The sequence below is a fragment of the Dendrobium catenatum genome, unplaced genomic scaffold (assembly GCF_001605985.2).
Source record: "Dendrobium catenatum unplaced genomic scaffold, ASM160598v2 fragScaff_scaffold_1664, whole genome shotgun sequence".
Taxonomy (NCBI): Eukaryota; Viridiplantae; Streptophyta; class Magnoliopsida; order Asparagales; family Orchidaceae; genus Dendrobium; species Dendrobium catenatum.
Window position 1 is genome coordinate 349,840 of NW_021320126.1, and position 26,702 is coordinate 376,541.

General features: G+C 36.8%; 1 protein-coding gene across 5 annotated transcripts in view; it reads left to right on the forward strand.

The window, feature by feature from the left end:
• The window catches only part of LOC110104439 (putative ABC1 protein At2g40090), an 88,609-nt gene that overhangs the window by 27,355 nt on the left and 34,552 nt on the right, over positions 1-26,702 (forward strand). For 3 of the 5 annotated variants that reach the window (XM_028701278.1, XM_028701279.1, XM_020833552.2), the window contains exons 8-9: positions 26,178-26,396; positions 26,483-26,594. In XM_028701278.1, the coding sequence (XP_028557111.1) occupies positions 26,178-26,396; positions 26,483-26,594 (331 nt within the window). The remainder of the gene's footprint in view (positions 1-26,177; positions 26,397-26,482; positions 26,595-26,702) is intronic. The other 2 variants (XM_028701280.1, XM_028701281.1) reach the window with 1 other exon arrangement.

Genomic DNA, 26,702 nt, shown 5'->3' on the forward strand with positions numbered 1-26,702 from the left:
GCCGAACGGGCGGAAACGGCTCTGCCGTGAGCCGTGAATCCACGTAGGCTTGAGAGGGGGAGTTTAGGAGGGAAATTTTGAACGTAAAAGGCTGTTTTAGGAAGTTTATGATTGTCCTTTATGATTAATTTTGTATAATTAGGAGTTTGGGGGGAATTAGGGGATTATCTTGAATTTGAGTTTTCTCTTTGAGATCTAGGGTTTGCTTTGGGCTCTTGGCTTTGCCGGAGATCGTGGAGAGTTGTTCTTCCTCTCGGATTGAAGAACATATTGTATCTTTGCTGCTTTCTTTGATTTCTAGTGAAATACAAGCAATATCTTGTGTTTTTCTCCTGCTTTTCCCTATTTCCTGCTGCGTTTTCACCGAATTCCTGCTGTTTTGCTGCTGTGGACAGCAGTTGGCTGCTGTATATTTACTGGTTTGGGTTAGAAATACTTGAGAACCCAAGTATTTCCTATCAGAATCATTTTTCTCCATTGTGTTCTATTAAGAGTCAAATTCTCATTTAAATCATAAAATATGTTTCTAGAAGTTTGATTCAATTGTTTATTACGTCATCTTTGAAATTGTAGAAAAGCTGGAATTAAATGCTAACTGGAATTCACAGTTGAAGATTCATTCAATTTGGACAATTATTAGGGGTCATGTGATAATCTTAATTGCAATATTTTATGTGTCAATATGCTCACATGTGATAAATATTGTTATGTTTAATTTCTTTCTCATAATCATGAATTTCATGATTTAAATTCAGGGAACACGATTGCAGTGCTAAGATTTATTTGGTGCTCTATCGCCTGAAATGTGACACTCCTTTAGGGCACCAAGCTCTCCTTGCAATAACTACCAGTAATAAAGATGATAAATTTAAGTTTTATTATTATCATATTGGTCATCCAAAATTTTTGTATCTATAGAGACATTTTCTTTCTTTTTTTAAAAATAAAACTTCAAAAGTATTTTTCATGTGTAATTTGTCAATTCCTTAAAATATATTAGACAAACATTATTCCAATCCCTCACACAAAATTTTAATTTTTTCTTTCTAATTCACTTAAGGATTTGAATTAAATGGGGTGTAAAGTATTCTAAATGCAGGAATTTTGAAAATTTTGGTGTTTGGTTTGAAGTAAAAGAAATGCTAAGTAAAATTTTATAGTATTTGAAATCCATCATTTTGTTCAATTTTGGTGTATTTGAAAATCATTAGATTTAGTCGATTTCTAAATACACTACAAATTCTCTGCCATTGTCGCCAACCTCTCGTTTGTCATTGGCCACTGCCACTTGCTGCCAACTGCCTCCACCATCGACTACCAGTCACTAATACCGTTGTCTCCATAACTTGCTACCGCCCATTGGCCACCAACCGTCACCATTGTTGGGCTTTACTCTGCATTTATTTTACTCAAGTCAAATTAAAAAAAATAATAATCACTTGTATTATTTTACATTTATCAAAACAACTATAAATATTTCAAATGCGTTACATTTCTTTTGCATTGTATTTCATCTTACTCTTTATTCTTTTTCATCCAACCAAATGGCATTTGGGGGCCACCCAAGATATTCTTTTTGAAAGGAAAATTTGAGGTTGTTCAAATATTCCAAAACTTTGACACTATAGTTTAAAATCAACTCTAAATAAAAATACAATGTTGAAAATTGACAATGCTCAAGAATATTTTTCCTTAGTACTAAATTATTGAGCCAAGGAATAATTCATCAAAACTATTTTGCAAAGACACTATAATATATATGGATGTTGAGAGAAAGAATATGCTCATTCTTCATATTGGTAGATCCCTCATGCTCGCTACTTATGTTCCTAATTATTTTTGGGGTGAACTAGTGTTTACTACTATCTAACCTATAAATAGAATGCCCTCCCGCATACTAAACTATCGAATTCCAATCCAATATCTATTAAATATTTATCCTAATATCATAATTGTATCAAACATTTCCCTTGAAAGCCTTGGATGAATTCATTCCCTTAAGAAAAGTAAGACTGTTCCTAAATCCGTTAAATGCATATCCACATAATATTAATCCCATTATAAAGGGTATAAATGTTATTCACCTCTAAAAAACTCTTCTACAACTCCATGGCTATAATATTTAATGAGAAACTACCCTTTTTTCTCAAAATTGATATTCAAGGAAAGAATGCTCCTAATGGAAATTGACCTTGAAACATTTTTTCCACTATTATGACAAATCATGATTTGTCTGTCATTACTTTTCAAGATAACACTGAACCTCATAATCCTAAAAATAAATCTCTGAATTTGTCTGTTCCTAGCAAGTAAGCAGTTAGTGGTGTCTTTGAGGACTGAACAAACATAGGAAGATAAGTGCATCGTACCGTTGAAATTTAGTCATATCCATCATAAGCAAGGTGAGTTGTCCACAAAGAATTCTCATAGTAACAAGTTATCTGAATTACCAATTGAAGAACTTGAAAAACCTTGTCTTTAGAAAATGGGAAGGATCGTGCACCACTCATTCCATTTTCATTTTTATTTCACATACTACTCTCTCTCCGAACTTTTTTGCATTATTAACAAAATCTTATTCATGAAGATATTCCAAAAAGATGTATACAAGGCAATAAAAATTATTGTATGAAAAATTATTATCTTGGAGGAAACAGAAGCCTTTGTAAAGAGTAAGACTTGAGATAAGATTAAATTACTCCTAGGAAAAAACCTGTTGGCTGCAAGTGCTTTAAGCTCATCATAGCAAAAGGGTTTATTCAGTCTAATGGAACTAGCTATCAAAAGACATTTGCCTCTATAGTAAACCTCAACATTATTCTGGCACTACTGTCTCTAGCAACAAATTTAGATTAGCCCATATATATCTGTTGGATATCAAAAATGTGTTCCGCAATGGTGACCTTGAATAAATATGCATGGAAGTTTATCTAGGTTTTCATAACCCTACAGTTGCTAACTATGATGCACTGACACTTCTCCTCAAAGAGGTGTGCAGTGTCTGACACGTATCTGACACGATATGTGTCTGACACTCCTCCGACACGTGTCGGACACGTCGAAAATGTGTCCAATTAAAAAAATATTAAACATAAATTGGACATGCATATCCGACATGCGTATTTTAAATATTTTATTAATTTTTTTAAATATAATTTCTTGTATTTAAAATTTTTACTTATTTAAAATATAAAAATTAAATTTCTTATTTTCTATCCACAACACTAAATCAATTGCCCGCACTTAATATCCCATTCATCGAATATTCTCATTTTCTTTTCTCTTGGCAGGGAAGGTATTTTCATCTCCTCTCTCGATGACTGATAAACGGCATCGACTTTCTTATATTAATCATTTTAAGCATAAATTATAGTTAAATGACTTATTATTTCTAAATTACTTTTAAAAATATACTTATTTAATTTTTATACACTATTTTTAAAATATAAAAACTATAATACCATGTCCAACCCATGTCCGTGTCCTATATTTTCAATAATTGATGTGTCTCGTGTCCGTGTCGTGTCATATCCGTGTCGTCGTGCCTGTGTCGCTGCATCATAGGTTACTAATAAAGTTTGTAAACTAAAGAAATCTTTATATGAGGACATGGAATTAAGGGGCTTTAACAAACCCCTGAGCCTGATTTGAAAAATTCTTTGAAGTTCAAGTAATATGTGTTCTCTAAATTTCAAGATGGCCATAATCTAAAGTGATCTTTAAGGTAAATTTGTAATTCTTATTGTCTATGTTGATGATATTATTCTTATATGCGATTTTAACAGAGAAATGAATAATATCAAAGGACTTATTACAACCAATTTTAAAGTTAAGACTTGTTGATTCTAAAGAATTTTCTTGAGATGGATGCTCCTATTTTACAAAGGAATCACCGACGCATGACACAAGTATGTATTTATCTTTTGAAAGTAACATAAATAATGGGATGAAAACCAACAAATACTCCTATGGATTCAAATATTAAACTTGGGATTAAAACTGATTATTGCCCAATTTTTAAAGGATAATATCAAATGTTAGTTGAGAGACTTATCTTACTCATATGAGATCAAATCTCTTGATCATGGCTAGTATGGCCATCCAGTTCATGAATAATCTTATAGGAGATCATACGGATATTGTTTTCTGGATTCTAGGATGTCTAAAAATGACTACAGGATAAGGAATATTTTTTCATAAAAAGTTTCACATAGAAAAATTGAAATCTTCATAGCTCCTGATTGGGTTGGTTCCATTAAGCTATGTTGAGGTTTGAGGTCTGTGTTGAGGTGGAACGTAGAGCAATGACTAATAATATTTGTGTAGGTATATAGTTTGAGAAGGCTTTTTAGTGAATTATTTGTGTTAGTAGAATAATTGATTAATTTATTTTGTGAAATTAAAGCTACAACAAGCATGACTAAGAATCCTATGTATCATGACTGAACAAAATGTGTTGAGTATGATCACCACTGCATCAAGGAAAAAATTGACAATGACACCACACCCCCATATACCTTCCACTCATCATCAAATTGCAAACATCCTCACAAATGCTCTTATTTGAACCAATTTCAAAGAACTGAATTCCAAGCTTTTACAATCCAGCATTAGGAGTGTAGAAAATCTGGAATTAAATGCTAAATGGCAATCATGGTTGAAGATCCACTTAATTCGGGCAACTATTGGTGATCAAGACCTGCTATATTTGTACTGCAGAGCATTACTTAATCGGCATTCCAGCTGTGTATGATTCTCAGATTTCTGTATGATTGCTATTTTTGATGTTTGAGATCTTGGTTATTACATTTCCGTGTATTGGTAATTCTAGGAAATCTTATTCCTTTTATTTTCTTATTCCTTATCTCAAGTCATGTAGTTAATGTTGTATTACTCATGTAACCGATCCTCCTTGTTTTTTGATTATGAGAAAATATAAAGTATTGAAAAGTTTCTTTTGCCAATGATGGTTCTGGAGTAACTATGTGGCTATTGTAGGTGGATGCTGACACACTTGAAAGAAGAGTTGTGACAACTGCATATTGAATTCCTATTTCTGCGGGGTTTGAAGATGCCTACTACAGTAAAAAAGACAGGCGAAAGAAGTTGGTGGGTATTTGTAAAGTTGGAGAAGTGGGAATTAAAATTTCATTCAATCCATTCATAGATTTAAATTATGAATTTATCTCTATTTATGGAATTTCAAGATATTAAAATCTATTCAAATTCAAAATAAATTAGAAGCTAGGAACTGGCCCTTGAAAATAACTAATTCACTCAAAGATTCCCCGACCCTTTAAGTACGAAGGAGAAATAAGTGAGGTGAAACACCAATTTTTTTATTCTCTCACTTGAATCTCTTCTTTGGCCACCCTCCCTTTTTGGATATTAAAATCATAATTTGGCTATTAAATTCCCCACTCAATCCATATGTGCAAATCAATCATTTAAAGACTGATTATGCAAATAATTTTATGAGCCTCCATTATCAAAATGGCATTGAACAACTCAAATTCCTTGAGAGGTAAAGGCTTAATTTGCATCGGCAAAAAGAAGTGGTTGCTAAAGACCTAAAAAAGAATAATGTTCATGGTTCCTTGGTAGCCTCTAAATTGGTGCTACATAAAAAGTTGTGTAGTAACCTACACATTGAAAGAGATAACTATAATATTCTGTTAAATCTTAGTCGTCCCTTAGCACTTTATCCCACGGTCAGAATGAGGATCTGTGAGAGGCTCACCTGGATCACACCGATCTTCTTTCATATTTAGGTGACTGATTTAGGAATGATTATATTAGGATAATTATGCATGATTATGTAATTATTTATTTCTTTATTAAAATATCTTGTACAAATCTATAAACATGGATAGTTTTATGCAATAAAGCCAAGATTTTTCCTTCTCCAATTCTCTGAATTTAACATGGTGTTAGTGCCTTCATCATCTATGAAATTCTAAAGTTCCATTCTACTGTTGCCTTCATTGCCGGCTTCTCTTGAGAAACAAGAGGGAGACGAGCGGAAGAACCCGCGAATGGGGCTTGTCTAGAAGAGGCGATTGGGTGGAAGCAGTCTGCAGGAGGAAGAACCTTGCGCCTGTGCGGCTCGTCTAGAAGAGGCAATTGGGCGGGATCAGTCTGTAGCAGCCTTCAGGCGTGTGTCTCGCGCGCGATGAGATGTAGTTTCGACCAAGTTAAATAGGAGTGTCGCCCATCCACTTATGCGTGTGACCCAGAGTGAGGGTGGATTGGGCTTGTCGTGGAAACTTGTTCGTGTGGTTAGACCTAACCAAATAGGAGTTACTATAGTTCCTTATTTACTCAACAAACATCGACCTTCATTGTTGTTGCTAGAATTAATAGGGTACGGTTCCAAGCTTAGGGTGGATGATGAAGGCCATTAAAAGAGAAGCATAATACTAAGTTAAGTATGGCAGAGATGAGGATGTTCAGGTGGATGAGTGGCTTTACCCTTAGAGATAGGATACGAAATGAGCATATACGTGGAAAGGTTGGAGTAGCTCCAGTAGAAGATAAGATTAGAGAGAGTCGCCTTAGATAGTTTGGTCACATAAAACGGCGGCCTTCCGATGACTCGGTTAGGAGAGTAGAGGTATTAGATTTGACTTATGTTAAGAAAGGTAGGGGTAGACCTAAAAAGACATGGTTAGAAAATATTAGGAATGACCTTTCTTTATTAGATTTAAACGAGAATTCGACTTTTAATAGGACACAATGGAGAAAAATGATTTATGTAGCCGACCCCACGTAGTGGGATAAAGGCTTGATGTTGTTGTTGTTGGTTCCAAGCTGCCTTCATTGCTACCCAGGATCTTACAGATAGCCTTCATTGCTATCCTTTGTTACTGCAATGTCTGAAATTAATTCTTCCCAAAGCTTTGATCAAATAGAGGGCTCTATGGTAGACTAAGGAAAAGAAGATTTCCAAAATATGCAACATTCTTATCACTTAAATAGGAAGAACTTGTTGAAGTGGTTCCAATTTGTGAAGACCTTGAAAGGGAAAGAAAATATGAATCACCTCCTTATAGTAGGATAAAAATAATGAGATCCTAATTTTTGGGCATGGGATAAAGCATACTCCATGATTATGTCATGATTGTGGAATTCCATGACTCCAAAAATTAGTGATACTTTTATGTTTTTTTCTATCGCAAAGGAAATATGGGATGCCGCCAGACAAAACCTAAATGCTGGAAATATGGGATGACTCCAAAAATTAGTGACTCAAAAGCTCGAGATGTTGCCAAAATCTTCGAAATTAAGGTCAAGGTGGGAAGCACAAAATAAAGGAAAAAGATTTTAACAGAATATGTCACTCTCCTTTAAAGCTTGTGGCTAGAACTTGATCACTATAGATGTATAGAGGCCAAGTGTCCCGAAGATGTTGCTATCCCCAAAAATTTTATTGAGAAAGATAGTGTATGACTTTCTTGTAGGATTAAATGTGGATTTTGATCATGTTAGGGTTCAGATTCTTGGTAAAGAGGAGACACATTCATTAAATGAGATCATTTCTCTCATTCGTGCCGAGGAAAGTCGATGAGGGGTAATGTTGGAGCCTAATGTTGTTTAAGATTTAATGGTGATAACCAAAGAGACGCAATGGAAGGAAAAAAAGCTAAAGAAAAATACTCCCTTTGATGGATCTATTGCAAGAAATTAAGACACACAAAAGAGACATCCTAAAAGTTATAAGCTAACACTATAACAAGCCAGCACACCTTAGAAATGTAATCCAGGTTCATAGAGTTCAATAAAGAAGATATTGATAAACTAAAACAACTCCTGTAATTCCTTGAAAAATTACATGCATATTCTTTTCTTGCACTTTCAGGTAAGTTTTTTACATCCATTGGATTAAGTGCCTATTTAAATCATTTGAAAGGTTTATGGATCATTGACCCGGGAGAAGAAGATTGGATTTGCTAAGGAGAGAGATAAATTGTACTACTTAGAAAAGTTGAATAAATCCAATATTATCAATAATTGTTATTCTATTTTATCCCTATTAAATAAAAAATCTACTATTTGGCTTCATCATTTCAGATTAAGACATCCATCTTTTGATGTCTTTAAAAATATGCATCCAAAACTTTTTTATAAGTTCAAAAATAAATCTTTTCATCTTGAAACATGTGTTAGCCAACATAAACAAGTTTCTTTTTCAAACAAAAATGAGAGATGTCATACTCCATTTTATCTTATTTTCTATAGTAATATCTGGGGACCCTAAAAAATCCCTAACATTCAGGGGCTCGATGGTTTGTATCTTTCATTGATGACTGCACGCGAGTCTTTTGGATCTTTCTCCTAAAAAAATAAGTACGATTTTAGCACTATCCTTCCCAATTTTCACAACATGATTCACAATCAATTCGGGGTAAAATAAAAAAACTTTGTTTCGACAACACTAAAGATTACTTTAACCAAACCCTATTCTTCTAGTTTTAAAAAGAATGTTTTATTCATGAATCTTCCTGTATTCACACCTCACAACAAAACGGGATTGCATAAAGAGAGAATGGTCACCTTCTAGCCTCCACCCATGCACTTTTATTCCACCACAATGAACCCAAATCCTACTTGGGGGAACCTGATGGGGACATCGGAGCTTGGAAAGTCTATCAGAGACGTGACCATCGATCTACGCCCACGATCGAGTTAATGTATTTTTGAGTCATATTATGTATTTGTCTTTTGTTATTCTATGTTTGTATTTGCTTTTGTTATTTTCCTCTTCTACCCCTTAAGGGAGATCGTGTGTAAGCCCAAAGAGCATTGTCGTCTTTTATTTTTGAGTCATTTGTATGAGGCTATATATAGCTCTTATGTTCTCTTTTCATGCTTAATGAATGAATAATAATCAAATTTCTACATATTGAGTCCTTGTAAAAGCTTAAGAGTGCTTGGGAGAGAAAACCCCTAGAGAGGGAATCGAATCACCCAACATCCTTGGAAGAGTTTGGGCTCGTGGTTAGTTCTCTTATTTCGTCTTCCCCTCTTCCCTCCACCCTACACCACAGGCCCACCACCCCCTCTCACCACCTCAAGCCGCCGGCCACCTTAGTCTCAGCCTCACTGTCGGCTAAACTTCCCATCCCCACCCCCACCCGAGCCTACCTCTCTTTTCCCACCACCACCCACGGCCAAACCACAAGCCGTCGGCCCTCCACTTGGCTTTCCCTCCATCATATCCTGCAATTACCCCTCCCTAATTGGGTTTGAATATTTTAGGTAACTCAATTACTTTGCAAATTCAAATTTATTTGAATTTGAAAAGTTACCTAAAATACCAATCCTATTTTAGGAAAGTTTCCAAATCCCTTCTTATTTGATTTTAATTTTAATTGGGATGAAATATCTCTTCTCAAATCTAATTCTTTAACTCAAGGAAGCATTAAAAGCTTCCTTAAATCCCTCATTAGCCCCTATGCTGCCGGCCCCCATTTAATCCCCCTTGGATTTATTTCTTAAAGCCCATCTCCACTCTTGAAAATAAATTCAAGCCCTCATACCCCTCTCTTGGCCGAAATTTCCAAGAGCCCACCACCTCCTTACTACCTCCTTACTACTTTCCAAAATCTCTTCTTTAGTTTTGGAAATAAATCCCAAGCTTCCCTTCTCTTGCCTGTCGCCCCTCTCTCTCTTTCTCTTCTTTAATTACTCTCAAATCTCAATCAAAGGGATTAATTAAGAAGTTATTTGAATTAATTCCCCCCCCCCCTCATTGGTCGGCCACCCTTGCCCTCTTATCCATCTCAACGCTTGAGAGAGACCTCTTTCTCTCTAGCATGGTCTTCAAGGGAAGCCACCATGATCCATCAACCTTTCGACACCAATGAATGGCTGATTCGGAGCTTGACTACGGATTCCCTTACGACGAACAAGGGAACGTCAGCATCCTCCACTCCACCTTCTTTGACTTCAACCCATAAATCGATAACTCTATTGAAGAGTCCGTGGACCACATCATCTTCACTCTTTTGGAGGCCATCGATGAGCAACTTGTCAACATCTAGTGGCAAATTGTTTCGGGACAACAACAAGGGTGAATCTCTTCCCTCGTCATTTATCTTTCTAATCCGTTAACCTTGTAGGTCATGCTTCGCCCTTTGCCTCCGCTTAGTAAACATAGGATTTGAGTGTGCTTTCGATGTTGCTTATCTCAATGTTAGATTAGGGATTTTTGTTAAATAACTACTTAATTCGCATATTGTTAAATTCTACGTTATTTTGATACTTTAAGTGCTTAGCATGTGATTTGGCCTAAAGTGTAGTGAAGGCAGTAGTCTTAATTGTTCCTTGTTCCTTTCAAAATTGTGCAAGTTCTTTTCGCATTCATTTAGAAGCATTGTAGTCCTGCATCATCTGGCATCAAAGCATAGTTTACTCTTAGTGCATGTGCTAAGATCCATCGTAGAGTTCTTTTACTATCGTTAAGCTTTGCTAGTTATTCCGACATTGCATTCCTTTCATTTAACACCTTTTATGTTTGTTGTCCATACATTTTCTGCATCCATTTTGCAAGCTATAAGTGTGTTTTCATTCATATAAATTGTTGTCATTTACATCCTAGTCATCGTAGGTGTCCCGTAGTGAATCCCAATGGATCCGTAACAACTTTGGAGGACTTTAGACTTACTAGTAGGTCAAATGAATACAATTAGTCAGCAACTCAAAGAGAATCAAGCCGACCTAGCTGAACTTCGTAGGGACACAACTGAACGTTTCGACACACTTGAACACTCTAGGGATCATCCAACCTTCTACACCCCATTTAGACCTTCTTCTATATGTGGGGGTGATACCTATCAAGATGAGAGGCTGAATCTGCCACTCATAGAGCTCCTTAGTATGGACAAAACCATAACCATGACCCTGACATACCACCGATGAAGAACATTAAAGTCGATGCTCTTATCTTTTATGGAAACCTCAATTCCTAGCTCTTCTTGGACTTGGTCAAAGGTATAGATAGCTTCTTTAAGTGGTATAACATCTCCGTGGCTAGGAAGGTCAGTTTTGCCGAGATGAAACTCATAGGTAGGGCGAGTCAGTTTTGGTCTAATCTAGAAAGAATTAGGGAAGCCCGAAATGAGTATCCCATCACTGATTGGTCTTTCATGAAGTGTGAACTTAAGCAGAAGTACTTACCCCCCTTGTACTTCCCTAGGTTGTTGGATAGGTGGAATAGGTTGAGTCAGGGCAACAAACCAGTTAAGAAGTACATCGCATCCTTTGATGACTACCTGATCTGCTGCGAAGGGAAGACATCTACCACCCCTGCGCAGATCATGTCTATATTTCGTACCGGGTTGCGAGAGGATCTTCGCAACGAACTATTTGCCCGGAACATCACTACACTGGAAAATGCTTATATCTTAGTGCTAGATATAGAGGAAACCCACTCCCAGCACCCGAGTCAATCACATGACTCTAGGCCTTCCTACAGACCCTCCGGTAGTTCCACCCCTCACACCTCCACTGCTTGATCGACCCCAAGGAGCGCTACCCGACCACCCACTGGTCCTCTTGCACCTTGATCTGATTTTAGGAGTATACCCTTGGTCCAGTCCTGAGACCAAGTGCTTTCGATCTCACGGGTATGAGCATATCGCTTCTCAGTGCTCTAGTCCCTATAAAGTCTCAGTTATCGAGGAGATCTCTGAGAAAGATTTAGAGCCCAAGGTTCATCAGATCCACCAAGTAGAGGATGAAGGCGAATTCTTCATGGAGGATGATGACGTTGCTGTCCTCCATTGCCTTCAGAAATTGGACACATCTCCCATCTGTGTGGTGAGATGTGCACTGTCACACCCTACTCCCACTAATGATTGGCATAGGACGGCGATTTTTCACACCTACACCAAAATCAAGGATAAGAACTGTAAGCTCAACGTGGATAGTGACAGTTGCATCAATGTTGTATCCTCTAGCATGGTGTCCAAGTTAGGTCTTTCTGCTGTTCCTCATCCTAACCCTTATAAGGTATAGCATGGGTCAACTCCACTGCCTTGGAGGTGAAGGAACAAAGCATCATACCTATCTCCTTTGCTGACTATAAAGAAAATGTTTGGTGCGATGTGTTGATTATGGATGTTGGACAAATCTTTTTCGGTCGTCCTTGAATTGTTGACAACGATGTCCACATTTATAGGTGTTTGAACACCTGCATGTTCGAACATGCAGGTAAAAAGATCAAACTTTTAACCTCATAGCGCCGTGTTAAGGATGACTCCAAATCCAACCCTGTTAAGTCCAAGAAAGGATTGAACCTAGTCACCGCCAAGGTTTTGGATTCTGAGATCGCTTAAGGCACGCCTTTGTACGCCTTAGTCGGCCATGAGATTCCCACTGAATCTGACGAACCTATCCCTCAAGAAGTCCAACCCATTCTGGGACAGTTTGTTGATGTCTTCCCTAATAATCTCCCAGATTAGTTACCTCCACTTAGAGACATTCAGCATGCCATAGACTTTGTCCCTAGAGCCTCCCCCCTAACCTGCCACATTATCGCATGAACCCCAGAGAACATGCTGAACTCAAGAACCAGGTAGATGAGTTACTGCAGCGAGGTTTCATTAAGGAGAGTCTTAGTCCCTACGCGGTTCCAGCCCTTCTTACTCTTAAGAAGGACGGATCTTGGTGAATGTGTGTTGATAACTGTGCTATCCATCATTTTCCTATTCCGAGGCTGGACAATATGCTCGATATGATGACGGGTGTCACTCTATTTTCCAAGATCGATCTCAAGAGTGGATACCATCGGATCCGGATCCGACCCGGTGATGAGTGGAAAATTGCCTTCAAGACCAAGGATGGTCTCTATGAGTGGTTAGTCATGCCTTTCAGGTTGAGTAACGCCCCGAGTACTTTCATGAGGATCATGAATCAAGTGTTGTGCCCTTTTATGAAATTTTTTCGTCATCTACTTTGACAACATTCTTATTTATAACCAGTCTGTGAGTTAGCACTTGTACCACTTAAGGCAAGTTTGTGAGGTCTTGAGGAAGTAACAACTTTATGTCAATCCTAAGAAATGTATCTTCCTTATAGATCATGTTATCTTTTTAGGCATGATTTTGTCAGCTCAAGGTGTCTCTGCAGATCTCGAGAAGGTGAGGGCCATTGTAGAATGACTTGTTTCCCAGAACATCCGGGAAGTCCGCAGCTTCCACGGACTAGTCACCTTCTATAGGAGATTTATCCGAAATTTCAATACTATTGTATTTCCTATCACCGACTATTTGAAGAAGGGTGATTTCAACTGGACCCTGACCGCCACCAGAGCTTTTGATGAGATTAAGAAAAGAATGGTGGAAGCTCCAGTGACGAGACTTTCTGATTTCTCCAAAGTCTTCGAAGTGACCTACGATGCTTCGGGGGTTGGAATTGGAGGAGTCCTATCCCAGGAAGGTCACTCGGTAGCTTACTTCAGTGAAAAGCTAAATGATATTCGGCAGCGATATTCCATGTATGACAAAGAGTTCTACGCAGTGATCCAATCTTTTCGTTATTGGCGACACTACTTGCTCTCGCAAGAGTTCGTCATTTTTTCATAGGAGATTAGGCATTCTGTTACTATTCCTGGTAAGCGAGCATATTAAGGATTGGGATCCCATTCTCTCCACAGCTAAGTTTGCCTATAATAATTTTGTGAACCAAACCACTGGCCTAAGTTCTGAAATTATTTACGGGTTCGAACCTAGACAGCCATTAGACCTCATACCCATGTGCACTAAGTTTATGATTTCTGAGTTTGCATCATCATTTGCATCACATATGCATGAACTTCATAAAAAATTGCACGACAAATTGAAAAGAGCAATAATGATTATAAATTGTATGCTGATCTTAAATGAAAATTTAAAACTTTTGAGGTTGGTGACTCTGTGATGGTGCAGATTCGTCCGAAACGGTTCCTACAGGGAACAATTAAGAAGTTGCATACTAAGAGTGTTGGACTATTCAAGATAATTAAGAAAATCAATGATAATACTTATGTAGTATATCTGCCTGTATAATTCAACATCAATCTCTCATTTAACATAGAAAATCTAGTTACATATGAATGTCATGATTTCAATCCACCAAATCCACTCATACAACAGCCTTGTGTGACTCCACCGTGTGAGAATCCAAACGTACCTCCACTCCCAAACATTCCCAAATCACCCATGGCAGAGAAGGTTGACACAATTCTGAGTGATGACATCATCTTCACAAGGGAAGGTGGACTATGGAGGTACTTGATCAGGTGGAGAGGAAAACCCGAGTCAGATGATACATGGCTGGATCGCGAGGAGCTGCAGCAGATTGACCCCGACGCATTGGAGATCAATGAGAGCACCCGGGACGCTTACTCGACGGAGTCGAGTTTTTTCTCACCCCGGGAGAATGATGGGGACATCAGAGCTTGGAAACGGCCACAATTGAGTTGATGTATTTTTGAGTCGTAATATGTATTTGTCTTTTATTATTCTATGTTTATATTTGTTTTTGTTATTTTCCGCTTCTACCCCTTATTTAAGGGAGGTCATGTGTAAGCCCAAAGAGCATTATTGTCTTTTATTTTTGAGTCATTTGTATGAGGCTATATATAGCCCTTATGTTCTCTTTTCATGCTTAATAAATGAATTATAATCAAATTTCTACATATTGAGTCCTTGTGAGAGTTTGAGAGTGCTTGGAAGAGAAAACCCCTAGAGAGGGAATCGCATCACCCAACAGCCTTGGAAGAGTTCGGGGTCGTGATTAGTTTTCTTATTTCATCTTCCCCTCTTCCCTCCACCCTACACCAACCTGCCCACCACCCCCTCTCACAACCCCAAGCCGCCGGCCACCTTAGCCCCACCCTCACTGTCGGCTAAACTTCCCATCCTCACCCCCACCCGAGCCTACTTCTCTTTCCTCACCAACACCCACGGCCAAACCACAAGCCGTCGGCCATCCCCTTGGCTTTCCCTCCATCATTGCTTGCAATTACCCCTTCCCTAATTGGGTTTGAATATTTTAGGTAACTCAATTACTTTGCAAATTCAAATTTATTTGAATTTGAAAAGTTACCTAAAATACCAATCCTATTTCCGGAAATTTTCCAAATCCCTTCGTATTTTATTTTAATTTTAATTGGGATGAAATATCTCTTCCCAAATTTAATTTCCTAACTCAAGGAAGCATTCAAAGCTTCCTTAAATCCCTCCTTAGCCCCTATGCCGCCGGCCCCCATTTAATCCCCTTTGGATTTATTTCTTAAAGCCCATCTCCACTCTTGGAAATAAATTCAAGCTCTCGTACCCCTCTCTTGGCTGAAATTTTCAAGAGCCCCCACCTCCTTACTACTTTCCAAAATCTCCTCTTTAGTTTTGGAAATAAATCCCAAGCTTCCCCTCTCTTGCCCGCCACCCCTCTCTCTTTCTCTTCTTTAATTACTCTCAATCAAAGGGATTAATTAAGAAGTTGTTTTAATTAATTTCCCTCCACAAAATCTGAACCAAATTCAATCCCTACCAGCCCCCCCCCCCCCCCCCCCCCCCCCCCCCCCCCCCCCCCCCCCCCCACCCCCCCCCCCCCCCCCCCCCCCCCCGATTGGTCGGCCACCCTTGCCCTCTTCTCCACCTCAACGCTTGAGAGAAACCTCTTTCTCTCTATAAAGGTCTTCAAGGGAAGCCACCACGATCTTCGCCCACGCATCAATCTTTCGACACTAATGAATGGCTGATACGGAGCTTGACTACATATTCGCTTACGACGAGCAAGGGAACGTCAACATCCTCCACTCCACCTTCGACTTCAACCTAGAAATCGATAACTCCATTGAAGAGTACATGGACCGCATCATCTTTACACTTTCGAAGGCCATCGACGAGCAACTTGCCAACATCCAGTGGCAAATTATGTTGAGACAACAACAAGGGTGAATCTCTTCCCTCGTCATTTATCTTTCTAATCCGCTAACCTTGTAGGTCGTGATTTAATCGCAAAATTCTCGTGCTTCGCCATCTGCCTCCGCTTAGTAAACGTAGGGTTTGCGTGTTCTTTCTATGTTGCATATATCAATGTTAGATTAGGGATTTTTATTGAATAACTACTTAATTCGCATATTATTGAAATTATACGTTGTTTTGATACTTAAAGTGCTTAGCATGTGATTTGGCCTAAAGCGTAGTGACCCCTCTTACATTTTCTATTTTTGTTTAATAGCTAATAGTCTTAATTGTTCTTTGTTTCTTTAAAAATCGTGCAAGTTCTTATCGCATTCATTTAAAAGCATTGTAGTTTTGCATCAGAACCCCTTCTGACTGCCACATATCTCATAAATCAACTACCTTCAAAAACCTTGGGACTAAAAACATCAATGGATATTACAACCTCTTTTTATCCTGAACTCCAAACCCATAAGAACCTGACAACCAAAATCTTTGGGTGCACTGCCTATGGTCACATTCACAGTCAACATAGAGGAAAATTTGATCCAAGAGTACTCAAATATATTTTTGTTGGATTTTCATCCACCCTGAGAGGTTATAAATGTTATCACTCCATCATGAAAACCCTTGCATCTGTTGACGTTACTTTTAATGAACAAAAATTTTATTTCACCGAACATCATCTTCAAGGAGAGGCTGAAATTGAGGAAGATGAGAAAAGTAAGTTTGCCCCTTTTGACCTTGCAGCTTCACCTAAAATCAATCCAGCTAAACTTGAAATCAAAGCCAAAGAATCTGAGGATGAAGCTATTATGAATAACAAGATGTTTGGAAAAGTATAATCCAGGTGTACAAATTCAAACTATGCTCCAGAGCAGATCCAAGAATTTGAACCGTCTCCTGAAATTGAGATAAATGCAAGTTCACCAAAAAAATCTCCTATGTACCCCATAATCAACTTTGTATCATTCCATAACTTTTTAAATTCATACAAAAATTCTTATTTATACTAAATGATATTCATATTTCTAATAATATTTTTTAGATCTTATTTGATGAAAATTGTAAAAGTGCCATGAAAGATGAAAGATAAAATGCAGGCACTGGAATAACAATACCTAAGAGATTACCTACCTACCAGTAGAAAAAAGTAACCAATCAACTGCAAATAAGTGTTCTCTCTGAAATACAAAGCTGTTGGTATACTAGAAAGATATAAGACAAGACTAGTAGCGAAATGGTACACTCAGATGTACAACATCGACTACTAAGAAACTTTTGCACCTGTGGCCAAGATGAACACCATGAGAATCTCGTTCTCACTAGCAGCCAATTATGACTTGCATCTGGAGAAGTTGGATGTCAAAAATACATTCCTAGACGTGGACGTGGAGGAAGAAATATTTATAGAGATTCCACCAGGATTTAAGGAAAATCTGGGGGTAACAAAGTATGTATGTTAAAAAGGGTTCTATATAGTCTCAAGCGGTCACCTAGAGCTTGGTTTGGAATATTCTTAAAAGTCATGCTATTGAATGGATATCGTCAGAGCCAAGAGGATCATACATTATTCTTCAAGCACTCAAACTAAGGGAGTCATAATTTTATTAGTTTATGTGGATGACATCATCTTGACTGGAAATGATGAAAAGAAGAAAGTGATTCTAAGGAAATGTCTTGCCAAGGAAAATTTAAGATCGAAGAATTTGGTAGGTTGAAATATTTTTTTGGAATTGAAGTGGCCTACTCTAGTGGAGGAATCTTCATTTTACAATAAAAATAATTACTGAGCTTCTTAAAGAATTAGGTAAACTAGCTTGTAAATCAGCACCAACACTAGTAGAACCAAATCTTAAATTGGGAGAAGCTTAAGAGGATCTAGAAGTAGATAAGGGAGCTTACCAGAGACATGTGAAAAAATTGATCTACCTTTCTCACACCAAACCAGATATATAGCCTTTGCTGTAAGCATGGTCAGCAAATTCATGCAAAATCCAAAGCATATTCACATGCAAGCTATAGACAGAATACTGCACTACCTTAAAAGGAATTCAGGTAAAAGGATTCTCTTCAAAAGAGAACGTGAAATAACCCCAGAAGCATATATTGATGCAGATTATGCGGTAGATAGACTATCTACATTAGGATCTTGTACATATCTTGGAGGAAAGCTTGTTACATAGAAGAGCAAGAAAGAGAATGTGGTAGCAAGGTCTAGTGCAGAAGCAGAGTTCAGAGTTATGACCTTGAGAATATGTGAGCTACTATAGATCAAGATTATTCTAGAAGATCTAAGGATCAAGTGGGAATAACCCATGAAGCTACACTGTGACGACAAATCGGCAATTAGCATAGCTCATAATTCGGTTCAGCATGACAGGACCAAGCACATAAAGGTGGACAAACATTTCATGATGGAAAAATTAGATAGTAGTCTTATATGTATCTATCATGTCTTATCAAAAATTCAGCTTGCAGACATTCTCACCAAGGGATTTGATAACTCTACCTTTTTGAGACTGATTATCAAGCTAGGAATGATAGATCTGTATTCCCTAGCTTGAGGGTGAGTGTCAAATCTCAGCAGTCCCTTGGTTCTTGATCCCACAGCCAGGATGTGGATCCGTGGTAGGCTCACCTGGATCACACCAATCTTCTTCCATATTTGGGTGGCTGATTTAGGAAGGATTATACTAGGGAAATTGTGCATGATTCTATAATTATTTGTTTCTTTATTAATATATCTTGTGTAGATCTATAAATAGTGATAGTTTTGTGCAATAAAGCCAAGCTTTTTTCCTTCTCCAATTCTATGAATTTAACATATTCCATCTTTAAAAACTTGTAAATAAATGTTATTTTGATTAATTCTTAAAATTGGTTTGGAAAAAGGAAAGTTTAGGAACACAATTAAATACTTACAACTCCATAGTATCTTTTCATTGAGGGAAAAAATCTTCGTAAAATTCAAATGGGTTGATTATTGGAAAAATAAGTTGGCAGGGTCTTTCACCGTGAAATGAGAAATAAGGTTTTTTTTTCTTTTTGCAAACTTTAGATATTAGATGCTTAATGATCTTGGGTTGATAAAAATTTTCATTTAAACTATGGATTGAATGATTCAATGTAACATCTGAGAATTTGTCATTGATCGTTGCAAATGCGGGATTAATGAGTATACCATCTCCTTGTTCCTTCTAGTTCTCCTTAATGCCTAAGGGCATTTTAGTGTTCTTTACCTTCATAGATAAGAACGATATTTCCTCCTTTACGTTGACTTCTTTGATCTCTTAAATCTTTGAAAAATGCTTTCTATGACCTTACCAACCACTTACTTGAGGTTATGATCTATGACACTGGTCATGATGGACTATAATGGAGTTAGTTTATACATAGGGCAATAAAATGAGGAATGAGAGGGAAAGGATAAATTTTGCAATCATATAAATAGTATAAGGTAATGAACTCATTTAGGTATCCATTATAGTCCTACACTTTTGATTGTAGGAGGGGAGGAGAGAAAGGGCTGCAGGACACCATAATTGAATGAAGAACATGAAGTTCTCAAAAGATGCTTAAAAAAATTAAAAAATTGATAGTAAACAAAAAAGAATTATAATAATTTGGCTTCTTGTTGATGAACTAAAATTTCTTGGCCCCCTTTTGATTGCGATTTAACTTTTCAGTGATTTATTTATTTATTCCTTTAAATTCTTTATAAATTTTATTTTGAGCTAATTTCATAATTATCTAAACTATTAGTGGTTTTGATTAGTATGGATATGTACTCATAAATTTTTAAACTTTGGGAGCATTTTTATATGCAGCTGTTTCAATAAATAATCATTTTATTTGGCTCAAACTTTGTATTTCGTAAATATTTGCATATGGTTAACAAAGTAACAGGCAGTAATTCTATGGTTTGTTACTTAAGCGCACCATATAAGTAGGATGCCAATGAAGGAGCTTGCACATTTTATATGATTGACTAGTCAAGCCCACAAAAAATATGATATTCAAGTTAATGGGCTATTGTTACTTGTTAACTTCAAGTTAATGGGCTATTGTTACTTGTTAACTAATATGTCTGGTCAGGATCTAAATTTGTGTTTTTTAATAGTGTCCAACACTGACCATATAAAATTAATTGATATGAATGCCCAATATTTTTAGTGCAAGCAAATATTTTGCATTATTTGTTCATATCATGTTTGGAATTATGGTTGAATAAAACTCACGTATTATTTTAGAATTATATCTTTGATTTCTATGTACATAATTGGAAAAAGTTATCATTATGTGATCAATGAATCATATGTTGAATCATAAGGCTCATTAAATTTCATCATTGCAAAAGGTATAAAAAAAATCTCGATGATTTGAAAAGTTCTCAGAATAAGATTTTCTTTCATTTTTTTAGCATAACCTTTTCTGTACTATCAATGTGAAATTAATAAACATTAAAAAAGAGCAGGCTATATTTTTCAACAAGAATATTTAATACCTTTTGCAATTAATTTTTGTAGAATTAGTATTTCTTATATTGGCAGCACAATGGTCGCCTAGATGAATGATTATATAAAACATTAATATGCTTTAGAGCGCAAAAGCATGGGACTGGGTTGGGCATCAAGCACTTGAGCTTTAGGTCATGAGAAGAACACAAATCTAGAAATAAAAGAAACCTCATCAATACTATTTAATGCATAATATTGGGGTCAAGTGCATGGATATTGTATCCATTAAGTGGTTTGCTATTCTTTTGTAAATGGGATATCTTCAACGTCACACCAAAGTCCTGAAAGTAATACTCCATGATGTAGTTTTACTTTACTCATTGATGGTGTTCTTATCTCGAGTGTTGAAAGTCATGAAGCTAACACCTCATCTACTACATATGATGGACTCATGAGGATGTTCTTGCTTTTAGGGTATGAAGCCAGAACCTTCAGTGCTCAAGTTAATTGATCTTTCTCCATTTTCAGAACACTCATAATAACAAAAAGTAATTGTCAATCTATGTTGCACCGATACGGATACGGGACACGCCAATTCTTAAAAACATAGGATACGGATACGACGTGGATACGACATTATAATATATAAATAATACATAAAAATTAAGAAAGTAATCAAAGTGTAATATTTGAAATGGCAAAAAAATTGAAATAAAAGTAAGCATTAAATATTTAAATGTTTAGTACATCAACAAAAACAAGAAGATAAAGTGTCCAGCACATGAAATTTCAACTATTCAATAGAAGGAATGATAGGATTAGCTTCTTCAGTGGTTTGTCTTTGAATTTCTATATCATCTTCAATAAATATCATAGCTTCTAATTCAGGCTCATCAAGTGAAAGATTAGCAATTTCTAATATTCCCATATCCTCAAGAGATTCAAATCCATCTCCAGCAACATCCCACATCCTGTTGTCTCCTTCATATAAGTTGGAGTTTTCCTTGAGAGAAGCCGAAGGTTTGTATGCACGTAAACTAAATCTTTAGCCCGTTGTGGAGTAATTTTATTTCTCTTCATTGATTGGATGAATGAGTATGTGCTCCAATTTCTTTCACAACAGGATGAGGATGAAACTTGGCCAAGCAATTTTATGGCGATTGTTTGAAGTAGAGGTGCTGAAGCTCCATGTATAATCCACCACATTTTCGGATCAATTCTCCTCCTATCACGCAAGGACTCTTGGTCACCAAAGTCCTCTAAATAACCAAAAAATTTAGCAAGCTCAATATTGACACTTCTTCTCTCCTCATTTGGAAAATAACGCTTCAAACATGTCTTCCTCATATTTGAAATTTTTAAATCTTTCTGTGGAGAAACTCTTTGAGGATCATCTTGAAGCCATTCTTTAGTTTAATATCTTCAAATAACATTAAAATGAAATAATAAAAAATGTTGAAATTACAAAACAACAAATTGTGAATTCATAATGAAAAAATGTTGAAATTTACCTTGGATTTAGTGAGTGAGCCAAGCAATGTAAAGGTGTATTACTTTTGCTCCACCTATCTTCTAGAATAGCATAAATAACATCCCAAAAGATTGAGTCTTCATGAAGTGCCTTCCTCTCATGTCTATATATAATTTCTTTTACTTTGGCTAGCATTGAATCCCACATCTCATAAATGAGATGTAAACAAGACTTATCTGTATCAGCTACTCTCAACATCTCATAAATTGGGTCTGTGAAATTTATGATGTATTCAATCTCATCCCACCATAAATCATCTAAAAGCTTCTCTTTTACATACCTAGCCTTTCCAATATCATCTTCCCTATAACATGACCATTTGTCACTGATCACCATAGCTTGATGAGCATTTTTTATTTTTTTGAATCTTCTCAACATCACTATAACTGAGGCAAACCGAGTTTCAGCAATTGCAAGTATCTTTAAATTAGAGAAATCATTAAACATAGAGAGTCTCATGGAATGATTCATAATAAAATTTCTAATTACAATTGCATCTCTAGCAATCACTGTGATCCAATGACATTCATTATAGGTGATTTCATTTGCCTCGGTATTCTTAGCTACACAAATGTTCTTCAAAGCAAGATTAAGTGTATGCACAACACATGGTGTCCAGAAAATATGAGGATATGCTTGCTCTACAAGTAGACCTGCAGCTCTACAAACAGGTGCATTATCAGTAATGACCTGAATGATGTTTGAGCCCCACCATCATGATAACTTCTTTGATTAAATTAGAAATAAAGAACTTATCCTTGTACTGTCCTTCACAGTTTACAGTTTTGATAAACATAGGATAGCTCTCTGTTACAGCCATGAAGTTGATAAGTGGTCTTCTTTGTGGATCTGTCCACCAATCACAAACCAAAGTAACTCTTTTTTCCTTCCAAACTCCTTTAGTAGGCTCGAGCAACTTCTCAATATTGTCCCTCTCTCTTTGCAACAACTTCGTTCTAATGACATTATATCCTGGTGGCACGTATCCTGCAAGATTGTTACTGCATGCATATGTAAAGGCATTCTTGTAATGTGGATTCATTGCTAGGTTAAAAGGAAGTCCAGCTGAGTAAAACATTCTAGCTATTTCCCCATCTAGTTGTTCTCTCATTTGTAAATTAAATGCTTTCTCCAAAGCACTATCTACAACATGTTTTCTTCTTTTTTTTTCAAATCTCTCAATTCGAAAAGGCCCTTTGTTTACAGTACTGTCATCACATCTAATTGAAGAAGATGATGAAGGATATAAAGCATGAGTGCTTGGAAATGGAATATGTTTTGAAAGCTCTTTTTTACTCCTTTGATCAGCTTCACTGATTTTTCTTTGTAATTCAGCCATTTGTGATGAGCTTATATTTGGGCAAACTTTGATTCCATGACCACTAATCTTCAATAAATGAGCTTTCACTCTAGAATATGATCCTTTGTATGTTGCTTTACAAAAATTGTATTTGAATGCAATATTGCCTCCCCCTTCTGATGTTTTACCAATTTTTGTAACATAACCCCATAGAGGTTTGCTATCTTCAATAATGATTTCTGATGGACCATCATCAGAACCAATTCCTACTCCACTAGAGCTCATTATCCTACAAAAGATTTATACAAATTGAAACATGAAAAAATTTAAGTGAAAGTGTAGATATGTTGCGACTCTGTCGGGGTTCCTAGGGGGCGCTGCCCCCTGGTGGGGTTCGACTTGCCTGGTCAGGTCTCAGGGTCAAGGAGCAGCGCCCCGAAACAAATTTTTTTTGTAAGAGTAATTTTGAAGTGCTATTTATTTTTAAAGTTGTTTTTATGGAAATATACCGAGCGGTACCGAGCGATACCGAGCAATACCGAGTTACAATACCGAGCGATACTGAGTTCCAATACTGAGCGGTACCGAGTTCCAATACCGAGCAGTACTGAGTTCCAATACCGCTCGGTACCGAGTAGTACTGAGCAATACCGAGCGGTACCGAGTGATACCGAGTTCCAATATCGAGCGGTACCAAGTTTCGATATCGAGCCTATGATTAAGAAAGCGAAGAACGACGAAGAAAACGAACCTTCACTGCTCATGTCGCCTTCACTATTCGCGTTGTCGAGCCCCGTCGACAAAGGATGATCCTATCGACTTTAATGCTCACGTCGTCAAGCCTCTTTGTCAACAAAGGATGATCCTGTTTGCTTCTATGCTCGCGTCAACGAGCCGCTCCTTCAACTATAACGAAGAAGATGAACACTTGTGTGGAAACAAAAAACCTAGCTCTTTGAAATGTTTCAGCCGCATAAATGAATATGGATATTGAGCGGAAACGGTGGAAAGCCGAAAAGAATAGGGTAAATTGCGGCTCTGTGTTTTTTTTAATAGGACACGCGTATCCGATACGCGTGTCCAGTCAAATTTAAATATTATTTTAATTGGACACGGCAAAGCCGTATCCGACACGTATCCGTGCCGTATCGGAGGCGTATCCGTATCCGACACATGTCAGATACAGCACGCCTCGTAAATAGGAGTATCCGTGCAACATAGCTGTCAATATGTTTATATATGGTCCATACAAATTAATAGTATAATGATGGGCAAATCTTCTTTCAAATACAATAATTCCTTTGGAAGAAGAATTGGGGTGATTGCAACATGTCATTATTAGTACTTGCTAATTCCATAACTACCTGGGAATGCTGAAACCTTAGCAAGTTGAACTCATAAACTCTCTTTTTTTATTTTCCAAGCATCATATAAGGTGTCAATGATATCCATGGATCCCAACTCTTTTACCGGACAAACTTGCACCAAGATCTACAACATGCATATTTATGGGCTACAACCCACTTTTCAGAGGATACAAATGCTGCATTAGCTGTACGAAAGCCCATGCACCTCATGATAAAGCTCATCTCATTCCTCAAGATTACAATATGAACGCCAAATTGACTATACTGAAAACTTCAACCCCATTTCAAGAATGCAATAATTAGATTACTCATTATTATCATGCATCACAATCAACTCACACCCAACTTAACATCTCCATTCATAACCATGTTGAATGGTTTAAATTTCAAGTAATCCAGAATTATTGAGTACACAATTTCCTTCCAATTATTGCTGACCAAATGTCATAAGGAAATTAAATTTATTATTGTTATTTTATTTATCAAAATTTACAGTTTACAATTCTTTTAAAGTTTTATTTGCTTCTTTTTGCCTTGATACTCCATTGGCATTCATGAGGTTGGAGTGGCTTAAAACCTCTCACTTTTCTCTCGTTTCCATTCAAGATGATAACAATAGGAAAATAAAGACAATGAAAGCCGAGAGGATGACCTTCTCTTGCATTTCTTACATCCAAAAATGAGACTGATAACTTGAATCCTTCTCTTTGACCCTCTCTCTTCTCATCAGGTTAAGCTAGTCTGGAACCTGACAAGATCGGTGTTTTTTCTTCCCAATATTAGAGGTGTTGAGGACTTTTTGGGAACATCATAGTATAATTTATGACAAAAAAGACAAAATAAAGAAGGGAAAGTCTTCCAAACTTCTATTTGGGCGAGAGGGTGTATTGTCCCTTGGATGGGGAAAACTTATTGATTGCATTGAGGTTTAAAGTACGTGGGATTAAATGTACATGCCAAAAGTACTTGAGGATTTTCTCAACATTTCAAAAACTACATGGGGGCAAAATATAATTATCCCAAAAATCTGACATTGGTCGCTCTGAGTTTTTCATTACTAACTAACCCATTTGTTTTAATCAGTAATGGAATTCAAAGAAATTTCCATACTTTCTTGAGAATTTTCTGTTGACACTTATCCAAGAGCTCATATGGTTGTTTGAAAAATAGTGAACTTTGTTAAATCATCATTTATTAGGATGTTCAAAGACCGCAGACCTCTTTAAAGTTTGCTCTTCCCAAACTGATGATTTCATTTTTGCACTCAAAATGATTGAAAATTAAATCATTTTTTAAGCATGTTTTCTACCTACAATCAACCAAATGAGTCCTTGAATGCAACTTTCTTGAATTTTAAATTCTGATGATGTTTTTTTAACCAAAGTATGCTTTCTTAATTTTATAAACATATTCTATTTGGTCTGTCTTTTTGGTTCTAAGGCCTTTTTCTTCATTTATTCTGCTATTATGCCCAACTTAATAAATCATGCCATGTGGTTTGATGATGTTTTCTAATTACCATGATAATGCTAATATGGAATTTTATCTAATTAAGAATGACATTTCCAGGAATTGGATTTCTTGTTTGAGGCCAGGAATAGTGAAAAATGCTTGGAGAATTTTAAGAGGTTATCTCCTCATATTGCTGACTGCATATATGTCCCAAAGGTATATTGGGATCTGAGCACATCCAAAGTTCTGACTATGGAATATATGGATGCAGCGGAAATAACTGACTTAATTACAATTCAGAGACTTGGGATTCAACTTTCTGATGTTTCCAAACTAGTAAAATCAGTTTGCCGTACTTTTGTGTGAAATAATTTTTTGGCATGACATCTATTTTTGCTAACTTTTCCTCATAAACCGTATAGGTTAGTCAAGCTTTTGCTGAAATGATATTTAGGCATGGATTTGTGCACTGTGATCCGCATGCTGCTAACATGATGGTTCGCCCTTTGCCATCTGGTAGAAAGAACCTTTTTGGTAAGAGTGTGCATCAATTGTGCTTTTGACTTTGTATTTGAAGTGCAGAAAACATGGTTTCCTTTTTCTGAATTCTATTTTTGAAATCAGAGTGGAATTATAATCTGA